The 20,091-nt window shown below is 53.6% G+C and overlaps 1 protein-coding gene across 1 annotated transcript in view; it reads left to right on the forward strand.

The window, feature by feature from the left end:
• The window catches only part of ARHGEF17 (Rho guanine nucleotide exchange factor 17), a 57,850-nt gene that overhangs the window by 18,585 nt on the left and 19,174 nt on the right, over window positions 1–20,091 (forward strand). Inside the window, exon 2 of the mRNA XM_043906797.1 lies at window positions 19,545–19,622. Coding sequence (XP_043762732.1) covers window positions 19,545–19,622 — 78 coding nt within the window. The remainder of the gene's footprint in view (window positions 1–19,544; window positions 19,623–20,091) is intronic.

Here is a 20,091-nt window from a genome sequence, read left to right on the forward strand (position 1 = left end):
GCCTGAGTGCTTGAACTTGACCCTGCATCCAGTTGTGTTGGTGTAATGGTTGGAACAGATTGGAGCCAGATGGCTAAGGCTCAAATCCTGCTCTTCCTCTTAGCTCTGTGACAATGAACAAGTACTTATCCCTCTGTGAATCAGTTTGTGCATCTGTAAAATGGGGGTAATTGTGATGGCACCTGTTACAGGGCTTTGGTGAGAAATGTGATGATGTTTCTGGTGGCGGGGCTGGACCACTGATCACTGAGGATCAGTAGGAAGTCATAAGGTAGATTGGAAAGAAAAGGGAGGATAGTAGCCTGGCCTGGCTGGGGAGGGTTCCCGGGGGTTGAGAGAGTGGATGGAGTTACCAGGAATATCCTAGAAGGTCATCTTTGTCGGAGAAGGGAGAAGCTGAGTTTCCCAAGAGAGGCTCAGAGTTTGCCCCCAGGCAGCTGCCCTAGGAGCAGAGCTAAGGGGCTACCAGGGGTGGGGTGGGATTCTGTGGGCTTGAGGCTCTGCCGGCTTCTCAGTGGCAGAAATCCCCACCCTGCTCTAAAGCTGCCTGGTGCCAACCTCACTTTACAGAGAGTATCTGTGGCCCAGAGAGGAGCAGGATTGTTCACAGTTGCCTGGAGAGTTCCAGCCCCCCGGACCTTAATCCAGGCTGAGGACTCATTTCCAGACTCTGGTTCAATCAAACCCCAGCCCTGAGGTTGCTCAACCTAAGAAGTGGGTGTGGGTGGGGAGGTGGCCTTCGAAGGAGGAATTTAGCAGTTCTCTGAAGAAAAGGACTTTGTCAAGCCCCTCTAGGACTATAAGGTGGGGCAGGGAGAGCATCTTAGAGGAGCTCGCAGGTGGGACTGGAATTGTCCGAGAGACCAATTAGGAGGGCAGAGAAAGAAAGCGAAGACAAGGTTCCAAACCCAGGGTCCAGAGCAGCCCACCATTCTTTCATTCTTTCTTCATTCATCTGGAGCCGCTCTGGACTTGGCGCTGTGTGTAGGGGGCAACACAGGGCAGTGTGCAGACACACACAGAGACAGTGACCGCCGGGGAGATCAGGGCAGGGACCGAGATGTACAGCGGCTGGTGGCCCAGAGGGTCCCTACCCAGGAGGGAGTGCACAGAAGGGATGGTTCATGAGGAAGAAGCTGAGGCCTCTGATGGGTGAGGAGGATGATAAGGGCTGCAAAGTCTGTTCAGAACTGAGATGTGAGCCTGGAGCAGGCTTAGGAGCCAGACCGTGAGGGGAAGGTTTTGTTTTTTTTAATTCACTGTATATATTTGAAAATTTGAATAGATAATATATTCATGTGGTTAATAAAAGTCAAAATGGGTAAAAAAATCTCCTCCCTACCAATAATAGCCTCCCTGCCATATCCCAGGAACTGAGTTATTAGATCTTGTGAATCCTTGTATATGCAAATACCAGCAAATGCACTGACTTTGCCCACAGACAGTGACTCACAGTCCACACTTCTCTCCACTGAGTATCACTCGGAAGGCTGCTCATCACTGCCCTGAGAGCTTTCGTATTCCGTCTTGGACCACATGGTGTCTCACTGCACAGATTACCAAGCGGTATTTAGCCACATTTTAAAGGATATTTCGGTCATTTTCAGTCTTTTGCTGTCACAGATAGTGCTGCAATGTATGAGCTTGTTCGTAGGTTCATTTGTATGGGGGCTGGTGTATGTTTAAGGCAATTTCTTGGGAGTGGAATAGCTGGAACAGAGTGTACATGTGATTTTAATTTTGATGCTGTCCACAGGGGTCTACTACCTGAAAAAGATACCTCTTCCCCACAGCCTCACTGAGTCAGACCTTTGGGTGTTTTTCCCAGTTTGGTGGGTGACATGGTATCTCAGTATATTTAATTTACATTTATCTTACAATGAGTAAGGATGAGCATCTTTCCAATTGTCTAAGAGACATTTGGACACTCTTTTCTGTGAACTGTTTGCATCCTTTGCCCATTTTTCTGTTGGGTTATTGGCCTTTTGTTTTTTAAATTACTAGGAACTTTTAAAATATTAGGGAGGTTAGTCCTTTGTGTAGGTTATAGATTGCAAATATTTTTTCCTGACTTGTCACTTGACTTTTTACTTTGTTTATGGTATATTTCTGCCATGCAGAAGCTTAATTTTTGTGTGGTCTACTTTATCAAGCTTCTATTTTATGGCTTCTGGGTTGGGAGTCATGGTTAGAAAGGCCTTTCCCTGTCCAAGCTTTTAAAGCCATTTTCCCATGTTTTCCTCTGGTATTGATATTTTATGTTTTCTTGTTTTATTTTACATTTATATCTTTGATCCACTTGGAATTCATCCTGTGTAGTGTGAGTTATGGTTCCAACTCAGTTTTTCTTCCAGATGGCTGGCATTTTCAACTCAAGCATTACTTGGTCAGAATGGGAGCATCTTTTTGGAGTGGGAGGGGAACAGGGCTGTGGCTTTTGTAGATCAGTGGCCAAGAAGTGAGGAAGGCTTGGGGCAGCATGGAATAACTTGATGGACAGTTGGAGACGGGGCACAGGCTGATGGCATCGCATTCCCAAATCCTCATCTGTGCTTTGTGACTTTGGACAAGTCCTATCCCTCTCTGGGCCTAGAGTGTCATAGATGAAAGGGGCCCTGGAGATCACCCTGATCCCAGGGTTGACTGTAAGGAAGGAGGAGGCCAGCAAGAGAGGGCTGCCTGGAGGCAGGGGCATAGAGGATGGCCATCAATCCAGCTCCCACTCAGGCTTGGCTGAACTGGAGGGGAGCTGGCAGTAGAATTCACTCTGTTCCTGGAGCGGGCAGGCGGGAAGGTGGAGAGGGGCAGGCACCCATTTAAAAATACCCACTGCAGCCCAGTACTGCAAGCAGGGGTGGGGGCAGGCCCTTTGCCAGCCCACCAGATCCGGGAATGCAGGGGGTTGCTGGGGGCAGGCACATCATCTGTTGTCTCAGGACTGTGGGCTGAGCCAGTCATAGCCATTCTTGGAGGTCCTCTACCCCCAGACATGAAACAGACATCCTTGTCCTCACCAGTAGAGAAACAGGAAAGTCAGAGTATACAGACACCACCCTCCACCCCAACCCGGGGTCTAGTTTTGGTACTGCTCTAGACTTACTGTGTTACTGGGGTGGGTCCCTGTTCCCTAGAGTCTCTATCCATCAAAGGGACAACTGACCTTGCTCTGGTTACTGCCCCCACCTCTAGCCCTCACCCAGATTCCAGTTTAGAATAGAGCTGGAAAGAGAGATCTTGAGGTCCATGCCTCTTCCCCTTTACAGATGGGGAAACTGAGGCCATGGAAGGACCTGACCCCTGCCCTGCCTTTGCTCTTCTTGGCTTTCCTGGACCTATGGATCCTCCTCCCTGCCCCCAGCATGGCCTGTACCAACTCCCCACCCCCACTCCTGGGCCCCAGTGGTCAAATTCCAGGGCTCCGTTGCCATGGCAACATCCAGCTCACAGGGCCCCTCCTCTTGGGGGTTCTCTGCTAGTCCAGGGAGGAATCAGAGAGGGCCTCTCACCCCTGGGAAGTGGAGGGGTTGGAGGTGGGCTGGGGAGGAGGTCAGACCCAGCTGGCTCTCATTTGTTTTCCATAGGAGAAAATGGAAAAAGCACAAAGTGTTACAGTAAAGGTTTCTCAGTTATCCCAGAGACAGTGGGAGGGACAGAGGTGGTGTCCTGGGCTGGGGACAAGAGAGACACCCAGGAAGCCCCTCTCAACCTTGCTCCTGGAAAATAACCCCATAGAAGGGTCTGAGACCAGAGGATTTAGAATGGGAGATGGACGATCCTTCCCAAGGTCACCGCTGTCCAATGCTAAGGCCACTCAGGGACTGAGGGACCCAGCCCAGCTTGGTCTTTCCCCTGCACAGACCTGCCCATAGTACACGGAGCTGCCAGGGGACCATTGGAAGGGAGCTGCTTGGTTCTGGGGCCACAAGAACAGGGCTCCAAGGGCCGCCTGCCCTGGAAGAGGGCCGGTCAAGATTACCTCTGAGATGACCTGCCTTCTAAGCTTCTCTGGTTATTCATAACAGCCAACATGTCTTGAGAGCTCTTTGTTCCAGGTCCTATGCTAAGTAAGTCCTTTAAATTCTCTATTATATAGATGAAGGAGCTGAGGCACAGCTGTGGGCCTCCGAGTGGCCAGGGCAGCCACCAGTGCGGCTGTGCTCTTCGCATATTCCTATGTAGAGTTCATGATGCTGAGATGGTGTGCTACATATTTCTGGCCTCTTTTTTTAAATTTTATTTATTTTGGCTGCACTGGGTCTTCATGGATGTGCATGGACTTCCTCTGGTTGCAGTGAATGGGAGCTACTCTCTGGTTGCAGTGCTTGGGCCTCTCATTGCAGTGGCTTCTTTTGTTGTGGAGCATAGCCTCTAGGATGTGCAGACTTCAGTAGTTGCAGCGTGCAGGCTCAGTCGTTTGAGCACGGACTTAGTTGTCCTGTGGCATGTGGAATCTTCCTGAGCTAGGAATCAATGTGTCCTCTGCATTGGCAGACAGATTCTTAACCACTGGACCGCCAGGGAAATCCTTGCTTCTTTCATTTAACTGAACATTTCTCCATGGCATTTTAAAGAGCTCTGTGGTCAGTTCCCACCTTGTGAAGAAGGCAGTCTGGGTGTCCTCCTTGTGCTGGGGGCCTGGCCTGCTATCTGAGTTTCTCCGTTGGGCTGGAAGGGACCCCCTCTCCTACACTGTGGAATAGGTGTGGATATCCAGACTCCTTGGCTCCCCAGATGCACAAATCCTGTCTGCTGTGAGACTTTGAGCCAGGCCCTTGACTTCGCTGTGCCCACCATCCTTTTGTGTAAAGCAAGGTAATAATAGGGCCCACCCAGGAGGCTGATCTGGAGGTTAAAATAAATACCTGTAAGCAGCACATTATGAACCTCTCAAGGGATATCAAGTCCTGTTTGTATGCCATTGCTCTCGTCCTGTCTTCAGGCACAGTAAGGTTAATCGATTTACCCAAAGACCCCCAGCAGTTCAGTGGAAGAGGAGTATTTGCACCCTAGCCCCACAACCTCCTGCTCACAAGAACCTGAGCAAGTTGTGGCTCCTCACTGAGCCTCGATCTCCCCACTGAGTTGCTGTGAGGATCTGATGACATTAGGCCCTGCAAGCGTTTTGTAAACTAAAGTGCTTAGTTGGTGTCTCTTATTGTCAGTATCACAATAGTAGGCCCAGAGAAACTCTGAGATTTTAAGGCTGCAACACCAGAAGCCCAAGGAGCTCAGAAAAGGAGCGGGGAGATCTGGGCTGTCGAGACAGCTTCCTAGACATGGTGGTCCTAATTCTGATGCCTTGGGAGAGTGGCTCAGAACCTAGACTTGGCTCAGGCTGCCCTTCAGCTATAAATCTTGTTGTGTACTGCAACCCCCACCACCACAAACATGTTTTACACACAGACACACACACCACACACACACACACACACACGTGGGCATTAGGGCTGGTCACCAGTTGCTGATACACTGCAAAAAGACTTAGAAACCGTGGCTGCCTCTGGTCAGTCAAGGCAGAGACACTTTTGTCAGCATGGCCCCAGCCCAGTGACAGCCCCCTTGAGGCAGAGTTGGAGGGATCATTGAGTAGGGTATAGTCACTGTCCCTGAGCATCTCGGCCACCCTTGGCTTGTCTGGTGTGATGGTGGGGTCGGGGGAGGGGGTGGCACTTCCCTGGCCTCTGGGTTGGACCAGGGTCACCAGGGCTCAGGGCTCACTCCAGAGCCAGAGTAACAGATGGAACTTGCTCCTTTCTTGGGAGTGTCCTCTGGGTCCTGGAAGAGGGTAGGGGCATGAGAGGTGGGGGCCCCAAGGCCTCCCAGCTAGCTGGGCCCCTTTGGATAAGCTGTGGTAGTGGAGTCCCAAGGGCCTGGTTCCAGCCTCAACTGCCTGCTACCCTGGAGGTCAGGAGACACTTTCCTCTCTGGGCCTCAGTGCCCATATGTAAAATGGGAAGGAACAGTCCCTTCCCTGGCTCCCTCCTTCAAGGGAAGATTGGACATGGACATTCTAAAGGTGCTATGCACATTCAATACACTGATACTTGCTTCATTCATCCACTAATTCACACACATGGAGTTTACTGATCATGGGCTGGCTCTGCTCTAGGCACGGTTTGTGAGCTCAGAAGGGAAGGGAGCACCTCTGCCTTCTTTAGGCAGCATCCACATCTAGAACAGAGGCCAGATTAGTGGGTTTGTAGGAGCTGATAGACCCTCAAGTTTCCCTGGGCCTTCATTGGTCTGAGTAGAATTTCTGGCACTGTGGGAAGTGGGGAAGATGGGCTCTACTGGCTGCGGAGTTTTGAGAGCCCCCAGGATGATGTCTATGGCTCAGGCAAGGCTTGCCCCCCTCCTCCCTGCCTCCTGGCTCCCCAAGGCTCTGGCCTGAGGCTGGCCTGGCCTTTCCCAGGGTGCCTGGCCCATAGCCTAGTGAGTCATCTTCCGCTCTAGAGGCAGGACACCCCATCCCACCCTGACAGCACACACAAATGGAGGCTCCCCGCCACAACTGTGCCTGGGTTCGAGGGAAGGAGGGAGGGAACAGGATGGGCTGAAAACAGGCGCTGGCTAACATCCGTTCCCACGATCCCTCACCCCAGCCTGCCTGCACGCTGGAGAATGGGTGGAGGTGAGGGAAGTGAGCTCTCCTTTGCAGAGCACTTACTCTGCAATAGATGTCCCCCCTCATTTAAAAAAAAAAAAGATTTATTTGTTTATGGCTGCCCTGGGTCGTCTTTGCTGCACATGGGTCTTTTCCATTTGTGGTGAGTGGGGGCTACTCTCTAGTTGCGGTGTGCAGGCTTCTCATTGCAGTGACTTCTCTTGTTGCTGAGCACAGGCTCTTGAGCCAGGATTAGTTGCTCGGGCTTAGTTGTCCCACGGCGTGTGAGATTCCCCAACTAGGAGTGGAACCCGTGTCCCCTGCATTGGCAGGTGGATTCTTTACCACTGAGCCACCAGGGAAGCCCCACCCTCCTTTTTGAAGTGAAAAAAACCAAGGCTGAGGGGAAGATGGTGGTGCTGGGCTCAGAGCATATGGGCCTGATACTCTGTGCAGTGTTCTGTGCTGAGCAAGGTTTAAACACGTTGAATGAATAATTTTTAGAGCTGGTAGGGAAGGGCTCTGCAAGCTGACCTCATTCACAAGTTCTGAGCCAGGACTGAGGCCAGGGCCCAGACCACTGTTGTGAGCAGCAGTGTGTACAGGGTGGGTAGGTGCATTTCCAGGGAGCTAGGGTTGCTAGATTTAGCAATTCAATGGACATGAGTTTTTAGCAAGCTCTGTGAGGTGGTGAAGGACAGGGAAGCCTGGTGGGCTGCAGTCCATGGGGTCGCAAAGAGTTGGACATGACTGTGTGACTTAACAACAACAACAACAACTTTAAGACTTTGGGGTTCCCAGGTGGTGCAGTGGTAAAAAAAATCCACCTGCCAACAGAGGAGATGCAAGAGACACGCGTTTGAGCCCTGGGTTGGGAATATCCCTGGAGTAGGAAAATTGCAAGCCACTCCATTATTCTTGCCTGGAAAATCCCACGGACAGCAGAGCTTGGCGGGCTACAGTCCCTGGGGTCAAGAAGTCAGACACGACTGAGCATGCACACACATTTAAGACTTCATCAGATTCCCAATGGTATTTCTGCCTACTACTCATCCACCCTCCCAGCACACACACACACACACACACACACACACACACACACACACACCACAAGCGGGTGCACACACACACACCCCACATAAGCACACGCACATGCACACGCATCACCACTCAGATATGGGACCCAGAAAATCTGGGTTTTGGTTTCTCTGCCTATAAAGTGGTGGTGACAGTCCCAACCTCTTGGGCCCTGGAGATGAGTTAATTCAGAGTGTACTAGCTCTTCAGGAGATGTTTTTCACATCTGTTGGGGTCTGTCTATCCTCCTACCTCCTAACCACCACCTCCTGCTTCCGGCCATTATCCATGGTGTTAAGAAACCCTTCCTTCCCAGGCTGGAAGATCCAGCTGTATCTTCTTCAAATTAAGGCGTGGGGGCGTGGTTGTGGGAGAGCTGTGGAAGAAGAAAGGGAAAAAACCCACATGAAACAAGACTGAAGTTAAATTCAAACCACATGCACCACAGCCCCATGCTATGCGGGCCTCTGCTGCCACCTGTGGGTGTTTGGAGGAAGTGCAGTTCCTGGAGCTCCAACTTCCTCACTCAAGCCAGAAGACTGGACCCTGGTACTGAAACCAGGGAGAAAGGTCAAACTGTCCAACCCCCATCTCCGGGTGTGACCTCACTTATCTCCCTCCCTCAGGGAGCCTGGTGAGAAGTTTAGAGTCCACCTGTACCTTCCCTCCTCTTCCATTTGTTTACAGAGGAAGAAGCTGAATCCCAGAATGAGGAGCAACTTGACTAAAGTCAGAGCAAGTCAATCAACAGGGATGCCTGGTGCACCTGTTGTATGTCAGGGACACAGCTGTAGAGAGGTCTGGTCTCTGCTTTTATGGACATTATCCAGGGGACAGAATAGAGAACACAGCCCATAACCATCTAATTCAAGGTACTCTAGGCCCAGTCCAGGTCCTCATTTATGTTTTCTGTGACCCTGGTGAAGTCACACAACTCCTCTGATGTGCTGATTATGTGGGGTCGGACCCTAGCTTTGCTAAATCCCAGCCAGTTTTGCCACATCCAACTTCATAACCTCATAAAAGCTGCTTCACTTCTCCTAGCCTTTGTTTCCTCACCCGTAAGATGACAAGTTCTTTACCTCTGAGCCACGAGGGAAGCCTGTAAAAATGGCAGTAGTAGTGATATGTAACTCAGAATTGGTGTGAGGATTGCATGAGATAATACATAAGAAACAGTGCCTCACTGAACATGGAAGTAAAAGTCCCTACCAAGGGTATACGGAGTGCATGCCATTCCCTGAGATGAGGGGTCAGGAGTACAGTGGGTGGGGTGTCCCATCTGGGCTGAAAGGTGGGCAGCAGGGTTGAGCTGCCAGAAGCTGGGCCTGAGCCCCAGCATAGAGAGTGAGAGCTGCCCCCTCAATCCTTTCAGCCATCAGAGGTGGTTTCTGGAAGGGTGGGGAGATTTTCTAGTGCTACAGAGGTTGGGGTCCCAGATGGACCCCTCTGGACCAACAGTGAAATCTGGGTCTGTGCAGAAATCATCCTCTTACTTCATCCCTCCCATCAGGACATTGAGGACCCTGGGTTCTTATCCCAGCTCTGCCACTTACTAACTCCATAACTATGGCTTCTTCACTTCTCTGGGCCTGCTTTCTCAGCTAGGTGGCTCTTAGAATCTTTTGGGCAATCACAGTCAAGTAGTAGCTAGACTGGACTCATCTTGAAGTCATGCTCATTCACAAATCTGGCAGTTTCTGCTGGTATTTGAGCAGGACCTCATCCGGGCTGTCAGCTGGGGTAGCCTGCACATAGCCTCTGCATGTGACCTGGAGTTCCTTACAACATGGTGCTGGGCTCTAAGAATGAGTGAGTGACTCGAGAGCAAGGTAGAAGAGCATGGCATGCGTATGGCCTAACTTTGTTTTTTCTTTTTTTTTAAGACTTTTTTTTAATGAGCATTTTTTTTAAAGTCTTGATTGAATTTACTTCAGTATTGCTTCTGTTTCATATTTTGGTTTTTTAGCTATGAGGCATGTGGGGTCTTAGCTCCCCTACCAGGGATTGAACTGGCATTCCCTGCATTGGAAGGCGACGTCTTAATCACTGGATCACAGGGACATCCCTGGCCTCACTTTGGATGTCACATAGTATCCCTTCTGCTGTACTCTGTTGGTTGGGGCAGTCACAAAGGTCCACCCAGTTTCAAGGGAACATAAACCTCCTCACTCTATAGGAAGAGTGTCAGTTACACATTGTAAGAAGACCATGTGTCATGGAAGATACTGTGATAGCTATCTGAAAAATGCAAGCTACCACACACCCCTGGACTGCTTATGAGGATAAAATGAGACAGTGATGTAAAGTATTTCTCCCATGCCTGGCACATGGTGGATGCTCAGCTATAGCTGTTTTTGGTTTTTATTGATGTGGCCCCTTCACTTAGCACCTCTGCCAAGAACCACAGGGATCACCACCCATAGAGATGCTGTGCAGTCACGTGGCCACAGAAGACCACTGACCGGAACGCACAGACACGTGCCTGAGCCTGCACAGTTGAAACACGTTTCGTGTCTCTCATAATCCCACCTCCGAGTGCACACTGTCTGACCTAAGTGGGGCGGTGACCCTGTGGCAGGAAGAACCTGAGGCTCCTTAGGCCCTTGATCTCTCCCCTTCCTGTTCTCAAAGCACATTCCCCAGAATTCTGGGGCCCATCCAGAGCAGCCAGTCCCGCGGGAGTCCTGTGGCTTGGAGACTGTCCTTGCAGCTGCCTGAGGCCTGGGAACTCTGTGGAGCCTTGAGAGGCCCCTCCTCCCAGAAGGGAGGGTCTGTAAGGGACAGGCTGTGACATGGGAAGGGATGGATGATGGGAGGAAGGGGGAAGGGGTCTCAAATAGGAACAGATGGAGAGACCGAGGCCCCAAGAGGGGAAAGAGTCTTGCTCAAGGTCATATCACCTGGTCGAACCAGGATTTGAGCCCAAACTGTCTGGCTCCACAGTTTGCACTCCTAATTGCTATGCCCAGAAATCCCTCTTTTGGAACTTTCATTGATGAACCTGAGGACCTGAGAAGGGTAGCAGCCATCAGCAAAATGGATAGCCCATTAGGTTGGGAACATCCAGTACTAACTTCATGCCCGTGGACATTGGTGGGGTCAGGAACGCAGACAGTCCATCTGGGCCATTAGCCAGGGCTCAGTTCCCAGGGAAGAGGCGCCTCCGTGATCCCAGCATTGCCTGTGGATGGACAGCATTTTGTTTTCTACCAATTCTGACCTGGGTCAGGAGAATGTGTCATTGTCTCAGTACAGATGAGGCTGCAGAAAGGCAGTTCAGGCAACTAGGGCGCCAGGGAGGCAGGTGAGCCCCAGGGGAAGTGGAGGGGGCTCTTCCTAGGGGAGGTGGTGGTTTAAGAGCACGGGCTCTGAAAGCAGCCACCCAGGCTCCACTCCTTACCGTGTAGGTGACTTCCCTGAGTCTCAGGTCCCCTGTTTGTAAAATGCAGGGATAACAGTATCAAAACTCTTAGTGTAGGACTGCCGTGGGGATCAAAAGAGCCAGGGCTTGGAAAGCAGGGGTGGGGTGCCTGGCACCTGTAAAGTGTTTAAATAGCATTAGTGGTGGTTAAGAGTGGTGGTTAAGATTCTAAGATTATGGAGTTCCCAGTGTTCTGATTTGAGCAGCTCTGGGGCCCAGACACTCTGCTGGTAAATACTTATGTATCTATGCTCATGTGAAAGGCTGGAGACCCCTCCCAGCCTGCGAGAGCCTGATGGGACCCACCACCCCTGAGCCTGCATTGTACTTGTCATTTTTGTTTTCAAGTTCCTATCTTCCCACACAGACTGTGGTGCCCAAGAGGGCACAGATTTTTTTCTTACCTCTAAGTCTCCACTCAGCACCGTGCTTGGTACCTGGAAAGTATCCAATAAATATTTGTTAAACTGTCAACAAATGAATAAAATAAAAACTCAGTTAACTTCTCATCCATTGGATCATGTGTCTGTGTGTCCATTTGTGCTCATTTGTCATCAGTTCATCCTGTTCTTCCACCCATTTATTTATTCATCCATCATCAATCCATCCTGTTATTTTTTCAGCCATTACTCATTAGCCATCCATTTGTCCATCCATATGTCCTTTTTCATCACCGGTCCCCTAGTTGGCCCAGCTCACATGGCCCTAAGTGGGTTAGAGGTCTTGCAGGTGATTTTGCTGGGACTTGGGGTGGGAGTGTGTCCAGAGGCAGGCTGGCGAGTTGTTAGACTTCCCTCAGAGTTGGGGAAGCAGTCACAGACTAGGTGGAGATTGGGAGGATTGGTGGGGATGGCAGGGGTGCCTTGCTGGCCTCCTGGAGTGAGGTGATGGCCTTGTAGATCAGAGCCCTTTCCTGCCTCTGGGGAGGGTGGTGTATGGGGTGTGGTGGGGTTTAGGGTATGAAGAGGGAGGCTAGATGGGCCTTTACCAACTACCTGAACAATCAAACAAAAACTATTCCGAGCCAGATTCACTTGAAACAACTGCAGATACCCAAAAGGAAAAGAAATCTGTGCCTGAAATGGGAGCTCAGAGGAGCTCCAACAGGATCCAAGCTGCCCAGGGGTGTCTTCAGCCTCCACGCCAGCTGACTGGACTCTGAGGAGCTCTGATACCTGTGCTGTTACACGGGAGATGCCTGACGCCCTGATGCAGCAGCTCTGCATTCCTGTTCTTTCTCTCAGCTTCCCTCATCTCCCCACCCCCACTAGCCCCTGTGTTGCCACGGCAATGGGCTTGGATCTAATTAGCCATCTTTAATGAAGCAGCCACAGCACGCAGTGCCATGCCGTCAGCACCAGGCCTCACCCCGCTCTCCAGGGCGGGGGCCTCTGGTGAACTCTGCCTTCTGGGTACCCACTTGCCTCTGGATCTGTTGACCTTGGGACCTGCCTGGCCCCTTCAGGAAGCCCTCCCTGAATACCCCTCACCCCCCATTTCTTGAGGCATGAGTGATTCCCTCTGTTGAGCCCTGTGTGTTGTCTGGGAGCTCCTGGGTGCCAGCCAGAATGGATTCATCTCTGCAGGGCCTGGTCCTGCTGGAGTAAGGGAGGGAATGAATGCAACTCACTAACAAGCCCCAGCTCTGCACTGCCTCCCAGCCACTTAGAGGAAATAAGGCCCAGGTCATATAGCTGGAGAGAGGGTCGAATAGGGGAGGAGGTGTTCAGAGAGAAAGCCAAATGTGGAGTTAAGTAGGTACAGTGATCAAGCAATGGCCCTGCGGTGAGGCCTTCGGACCACTGGCCCTTTTACTCATGTGGGATTACATTTGGGACCTGGCTGTTTGGACTGGTGTCCATCCTTCTTGCTCAAACCATCACTCAGTTAACTGGTCTGGCTGTTCCCAACCTTCCCCCCAATGTTATGAGCCCAAGAGGAGGAGGAAGAGGAGCAGGCCCTGCCCCTAGGGAAGTCCACAGTCCATCTCACTCAGAAGGTGACAAGTGGGGAGACTCAATGGTCCCAAACCAGAGGCAGAAGAGGGCTTGGGCTCTGCCGGAGCACCCTCGCTTCTGCCTCCTTGGGTGGTGTCAGGGAGGCTGAGAATGTGCATTTCTAATAGGGCCCCAGCAGTTGCACAGGGACACACTTTGAGAACCACTGCTAGGGACCAGGAAGGGAGTTCATGCAGAGCCCCCACTCTTGCCTACATCCGTTCTTTCATTCAGCAGACTGGCTCAAGAGTTGCTTAGGGTGGGGCTCTCATGAGACCCAGGAGAGACAGATAGGTTCATCAGTGGTTCTGTCATTATGCAGGGCAGACTTAGCAAGCACCCATCAGGTGTCAGGCTCCGCTGCCTAGCACAGCCTCTGGGAGCACCCCCACCTCTGGGTAGTTAGTGCTCACTGCTCTGGGACCCTGCCAGGCGCAGGTCACATCGGTCTTTTCTTGCCACTTTCTTGGAATTCCCTATGCCTGTTTTCATTGTTGGCTACATGGGGTTGGTCTGTTGGGGAGTTAAAATTTTAGTGTTGGATATCTGGGGATTCTGAAGATGCTACTACTGGCCAGAGGTGTGGGGTATTTAGTTGAGGTGTGTGTCCTTAGTTGTGGTGTGTGGCTTTAGTTGAGGGCCAAACAGGGGAATGGGGAGGCAATGGGGGCAGAGCAGGATAGGAAGCTGCAAGGGCCAGCAGGAAGGGTTGATCCTGTGCTGTGGGGATGCCAAGTTTCATGAGCTGGGACCTGCATAGGCTCTTTGCCTCTAGGTGGTGACTGCTTGGTGTGTGGGGAGAAGGGAGGAGGAAGAATTGCTGGAGTTATTGTTTCATTAGCCAGCATCTATGCGCAGAGGGCTATGGCTTATGAAAGGGTCATGTGCCCTGCCCTCAAGGAACTTACAATCTCTTGGGAACAGAGGAGCATCAATCTAGCTCAAATGTATAATTTTAAAATGTGATACCTGGTTAAGAAAAACTGAGGCTCTTTGAAAGCATAGAGCAGCTGCACCTGAACTAATCAGAGGTTCAGGGAACGCATCCCTGAGGTGACATTTGCACTACGACTAGCCTTAAAGGAAAAGAAAAAGCACTTATAGAGACTTCTGTGGTAGTCCAGTGGCTAAGACTCCATGCTCCCAATGCAGGGGACCTGGGTTTGATCCCTACTCAGTGAACTAGATCCCTCCCCCCATGCTGCAACTAAGAGTTTTCATGCTGCAATTAAGGCCTGGTGCAGCCAAATAAATAAATTTTAAAAAGGAAAAGCACTTGTAGGAGAGAAAAGAGACATGGGCCAGGGCCCTGGGGCAGGAGAGAGCCTGGTTTGTTTCTCACAGTTAAGACGGAAGTGGCAGGAGAAGGGGTCTCAGTCATGGGGGAGCTGTGGGCACTGGGACTGGCTTGGTTGATGGGGTCAGGAGTTCTCCACTGTGCAGGAAACCCAGAGGGAAGCAGGTTTGGGAAGGAAATCTGTTAGGAGTGTGGTGAGTGTGGGAGCCTTCAGTACACTAGGGAATTATGAGTTCCCCAGGCAGCTGCAGGGCACATCAGAGCCCCTTGGTGAGGTAGAAGCTGGTACAAAACCAAGCTCATGTATGCCCCTCATGATTAAATCAGTCTGGAATAGGTTTGGGCACCACCTGGGATTTAGGGAACAGTTCCTGAGGATCCTGCCAGGAGACATCCTGGAGGACAGTCTGGTGGGGGGGGAGGGTGCCTATAAATGCCTGAGCCCCCTACCCATGGCAGTAGTGGGATGGGGTGGAGAGGAATAGGACTCGAAGCCTAGTGGACCGTCTCAAGCACAGGACACAGGTCTACTGGGTGGAGCAGGTGTAGGAGTGACTCAGGGTAGGCCCTTTCCCCGGTAGTCCCCTCCATGGTCCAAGTGCTCTGTACCTGGATGCAGGACAGCAGCAGTTTCCAGGGATGTGTATGTGTGCACACCCCTAAAGTTGTGCGTCTGTCTGTGCCTGCTCATAGTTGCATGAGCACGGAAGCGCGTGTGGCTGCGTGCAGCACCGGGTCGGTTTCATGTGTGTGTCAGGGTTCAGGTCTGTATGGGACTATGTTGTTGTGTGTGTCCTTGGCTCCGACCCACGCGTATGTACTAATCGAGGACCCAGGGCAGGCATCCATGTATGTGGGCTGGTTCTATGTGGGCATTTGCATGCCCCTGCGTGTGCCTCCGTGCGTACAGGTGTGGGGGAAAAGTGTACTTGCCTTTGTCCACGGGTGTGCGCGGACTTGTGTCCACAGAGGGAGATAGGTCTGCGAGCGGAGGCCTCCGTGTGGCGAAGCTGCGGGGGCGAGGTGGGGCGCCCTTTGCGTGTTGGGGGAGAGGGGCCCGAGTGGAGGGGGCGGGGTGGCCCGGGGGCGGGGGACTCCCTCCTCCCCTCCGCGCTGCCGGCGGCGCCGCGCGGGGCTCGCCGGGCGCACTCGCCCAGCGGAGGAGGCACCAGCGCCGCCGCGGGCCCGGCTGCCGCCATCAGATCGCCGCTGGAACTGATACCGCGCGACCGCCGCCGCGGCTCGGCTGAGCCCCGCGGAGGGAGCTTCGGTGGGAAGGAGGGGGCCCGTCGACTCCCGGCGCCCCCGCCCCGGCGGCGGCGGCGGCGGCGGGCCGGCCGCATGCTACAGATGGTGAAGACCCTGGCCCAGTTCACCATCGCGCTGGAAGACATGCGCGATCTGGGCCCGGCCGCCGCCTCCGGGGAGCCCGCCGGGGGGAGCAACAGCGCTGACCCTGAGGAGCCCGGGGAGGCCCAGGTACGGGGCGGGGGGGAGGGGCAATGAGGGACCTGGGCCAAGGCTTAGAAGTCTGGCGCCTCGTACTGGGGGAGGCACGGGCAGAGATGCTGGGGCCCAGCAGCCGCCTGGCTGTGGGGCTGGGGACTCAGTGACCAGTGATGGTGGCAGGGAGATGGGGGGGGGGGGGTGTGTGAGAAGTCCTGGCAGGGGTGGTGTGGCTGGCAAGATGCTGAGGTTGGTGCCACCAGAATGCAAACTGGGGATGGCAGAAGGGCTGGCAAGCTCAGCTGGGTAGCAGGCCTGCACCCTGAGACCCAGCAGTGCTTGGCAGTCCTGTACTGAGCGCCGATACAGGTCAGCCTGGAGGCTGAGGCTGTCACCAGGGTACCCTGGGTCCACAGGCTCAGGGAGAGGAGATTTTGCCAGCCTCTGTCTCAGGATGAACGTATGTGCTGGGGGGTAAGGGGCGGTCAGTTTTGCTCCCCTCCTTGCCGTCCTCTCCCTGGAGTCCCTGGGCCTGGGAGGAGTCATGCTGGGGTGGTAGTGATGGTGTCCCCGTTCCTGGCTCAGTGTGTGTGTCCCCCTGCGGGGGAGGGGGAGGCTTCCACCCGCTGTCTCTGGGCTTTGTGTGTCTCTCTGGGCCTGGACTCCGATTGTTCCGCTCTCCTGGGCTCCAGTGGGGCTGTGGTTTTGTCCTCCTCCCCATGCCGTATTGTGTGATTCTCTAAGGACCTGGATGCATTTTTTCTCTTTGCGGGGTGTCTGGCCTTTCTGGCTTCTCTCTGTACACGTCTCTGTCTTCATGCCGCATATGTAGGAGTCTTGGGCTTTGGGTCATGATGTCCCACTTATACTGGTAGGAGAGCCCCCCACCCCCACCCCATCCTCCTGCTGTATCCCTTGGGCTCCACATCCCCTCCCCCTTCAGTGCCCCGTGTAGTGACGGTCTGGGGTTGGGGCTGCTGAGGGGTGAGAGGCTCTGGGGGAGGCTGGGCCTGCCGGGCTGTCCCGCCCAGAACAGGTGTGCCTGCTGATCTGGTTGACAGCTGCACTGCCTGTCCCCTGCTTCCCCTGGCCCCCACCCCCACCGATACTCACACCCGTGTCCGGGCACGTGCGGACGGGGCGCTCAATGCAGTGACAGGGAGCTGGCCTTGTTTTCCATACCTCTACCTGACAGCTGAGTGACGGCCCGCTGTGCTTTTGAGCAGGGAGGAGGCTGGAGAGGTGGCAGTTGCAGCGTCAGCCTCCCTGCATGAGTTACTAACGCCAGCTCTGGGCCATCAGGCCCAGCAAGCCGCCCTGCCTCCCTCAGGAGGCCTCCCTACCCATGGCCCTCACTGCTGGGCCTGGCAGGCTTGGGCTGGGGAAGTGGTGGGGGAGGGGGCTGTGCCACCCAGGGCCGAGTCTGGCCTGATCCTACAGTCGGAGCTCCCTGTCCAGCAGGGAGACGGATGTAGATAAACAACCTTGCCGAGACACAGTGTGGCTGGACCTTAAAGACCCAGTGTGTGTGGAGAGCTGCCCTGCTCCCCAGGTCCTCACTTTCCCAGCACTGGGAGGGAGGTGTTATTTGTTCCATTTCATAGAGGAAAATGTAGAAGTCCAGGCGGTTAGGTGACCACCCATGGTCACACAGCTGGGAGGGGCCAGACTGGGGACCCTGTGGCTCATGGCTGGCTGGGCAGTCTGAGTGAGAACTCTGAGTTCTTGGGCCCTCAGACTCAGCATGAGGTGGCTGAAGAGACTCTGTTACCCACTCTGCCAGTCACTGGCTGTGTGACCTCCGACAAGTCAGGCCACTTCTCTGACTTGACTTCCTCACCTGTGTATTGGAGATGACAAGTCTTGCCACAGAGCTGTGGGTGTGAGGCTGAAGTGAGGCCACGTCTGTGACACGCTGAGGTGTTTCCCTGCAGGAGGCTGGGCATTTGGGCCTTTCCTTGGGAGGCCCTTCTGGCCCTTGATGCCCTCCCTCCCAAGCTGTCATCCTAGAGTGGCCTAGCCAGTGCTGCCTCCCACTGGAAACTGCCCTGGTTTTTTTAAGGCCTCAGAAGCACTGAGCATAGGTGGTCTGGCTGTAGCTGGGGGCTCTGAGACAGAATCCAGTGCCTTCTTACCCATCAGAGCACAGCGCTGAGGAGGGGGCAAGCCAGCCTCTTCCCCTCCCCCAGGGGGTGCCATTCACACCCCCATCCCTGAGTTCCTAGCATAGAAGCCTACTTTTTAAAGGATGCCTTGTTGTAGTACAGACTTGGGGACAGGCCTGACCGCTCAGTCCCGAGTCAAGGAGGGGGGAACCTGAGGTGTCTACGAGTAGAGGGGTGAGCAGTGGCTGAATCAGGCCGACTGGACAAGCCCAGTGCTTAGGCCACTCAGCAGACACAGACCATGGGCACAGTAGTGATCAGCCCTGCTCCACTGTCTGAGTCCCAACCCTGAGAGGCTCTCGGGGTGGGGACTAGAGGGAGGTCACAGACACAGACACCCACCATGGCATCGTCACACATGAAGAGCATCCATGCTGACTGGCAGGCCTTCATGGCTGGAGCTCAAGCTCCCACTGAGACGAAGCTGAGGACTGACTGGGAAGGAGAGTAAAGAGGGGAATAAGCCCTAGAGATTTAGGGCCCAGAGGAGTTCGGACTTGGCTTAGGACCACTCCAAGAGCTTGGAGGAGACCTCGAGTGGAGTCCTTGCCTGGGGAGAGAAGCTCTTAGAGCTGTGCTATCTGCGAAGGCTTCCTGGAGGAGGAGTGGGCCAGAGGCATAGGAACTGGTGGCAAGGGGCAGGTAAGCGGAGTCCCAGGATGGAACACAGAGAAGGCGTCCCTAAACTGACTTCCAGAAAAGCGTTGCCAGAGAATAGGGACTGCCCTGTCAGGGATGTGCACCTTGTCCCTGAGGGCGTGAGTGCGGAGTCTCCATAATGCAGATCATTGGAGCCTCGGAATGGACGCTGCCTGGATCTCCTTAAAATGGGAAGAATATTCACACATACCTCACAGGATGGTCAGAAGGAGAAAATAGTGCACGACATCTAGAATAGTGCCTGGCATGGAGTAAGGCTCAGTTAACCTCTTTTACTGAGCGAACTGGGACCCAGCCTTGTTGAGAGGGGCTGAGTCCTGCCCCTGCCTTGCTGCGTGTCATTTAGCACTGCCCTTACCTCTCTGGGCCACCTTTTCTTTATTGTAGCAGGAAGTGACAGTTTTGACTTTCTGGGATGATGTGAAGCCCAAGGTAGGGTCTGACCCCACAGGACTCAGCCCAGAAGTGGGGTTTTCAGAGTTGGCAGCCTGAATAGGGGTGGCCTGGAGGCATTGCCCTTTGCAAATGTGAGAAGCTATTCACTTTCTTGAGTCCTTTTCAGGAGTCCAACAGGGGAGCCAAGAAGTAAACAGGAGATCTCCAGAGCTGCCAATAGCCCTGGAGAGGGGAGTAGAGGGACAAAGTTTGAGGAGCGCAGTCTGGGGAGGCAGGCATGTGAGTTGCAGGGAGAGGTGCTCCCTGCAGGGGGAGCACGTGAGCACAGACCTGGTAGAGTGGAGGTTCAAGGTGCTTTGGGGAGGACAGACCTTGAAGACCTAGGAGAGGGCGTGGATGGGCTCTCTGGGCCCGTGTGACTGCAGGTGGCGCGTGTGAGAACAAGGCACCGCTCACCCTCTGCCTTCTGTCCCCCCAGGATATGCGGAAGCATGTGACCATGACCCTGCTGGACACAGAGCAGTCTTATGTGGAGTCACTGCGCACTCTGATGCAGGTGAGACTTGGGGTGGCCTGGGTCCCTGAATGCAGCCATTCTGAATCTAGGTGGCTGTTGGACATGTGGGAACACCAGGGACCGAGGTTAGAGAGGAATGACCCTGGGGCATACCACCCATCCATAGAGGAAGCTCCCCCCAGGGCAGGAGAGAATGCAGAGGGGCCGTAAGGACGCCAAACTGGGGCACCCAGGGCAGATGCTTCCTCCTCCTGCTGACCTTCCACGTCTCCTGGCAGTGCTGGGTCTGAGCTTAGATCTGTGAACCCCCTCTGGTCCCACCCCACCCCCGCCCCCACCTTCACTTCATTCATTGACTGGAAAAATGTTGGTTGAATGGAATTAAATGTTAGCATGCGCTATGTGCCAGGCCCTGTTCCAGGTGCAGGAAACACCGGGACAAATAAAAGACAAGCCTCTGCTGCAGGAATTGACAGTCCTGCTAGGGACATAGTTGAGTGTATGGGCT

Source organism: Cervus elaphus, chromosome 1 (genome assembly GCF_910594005.1).
Source record: "Cervus elaphus chromosome 1, mCerEla1.1, whole genome shotgun sequence".
Lineage (NCBI taxonomy): Eukaryota > Metazoa > Chordata > Mammalia > Artiodactyla > Cervidae > Cervus > Cervus elaphus.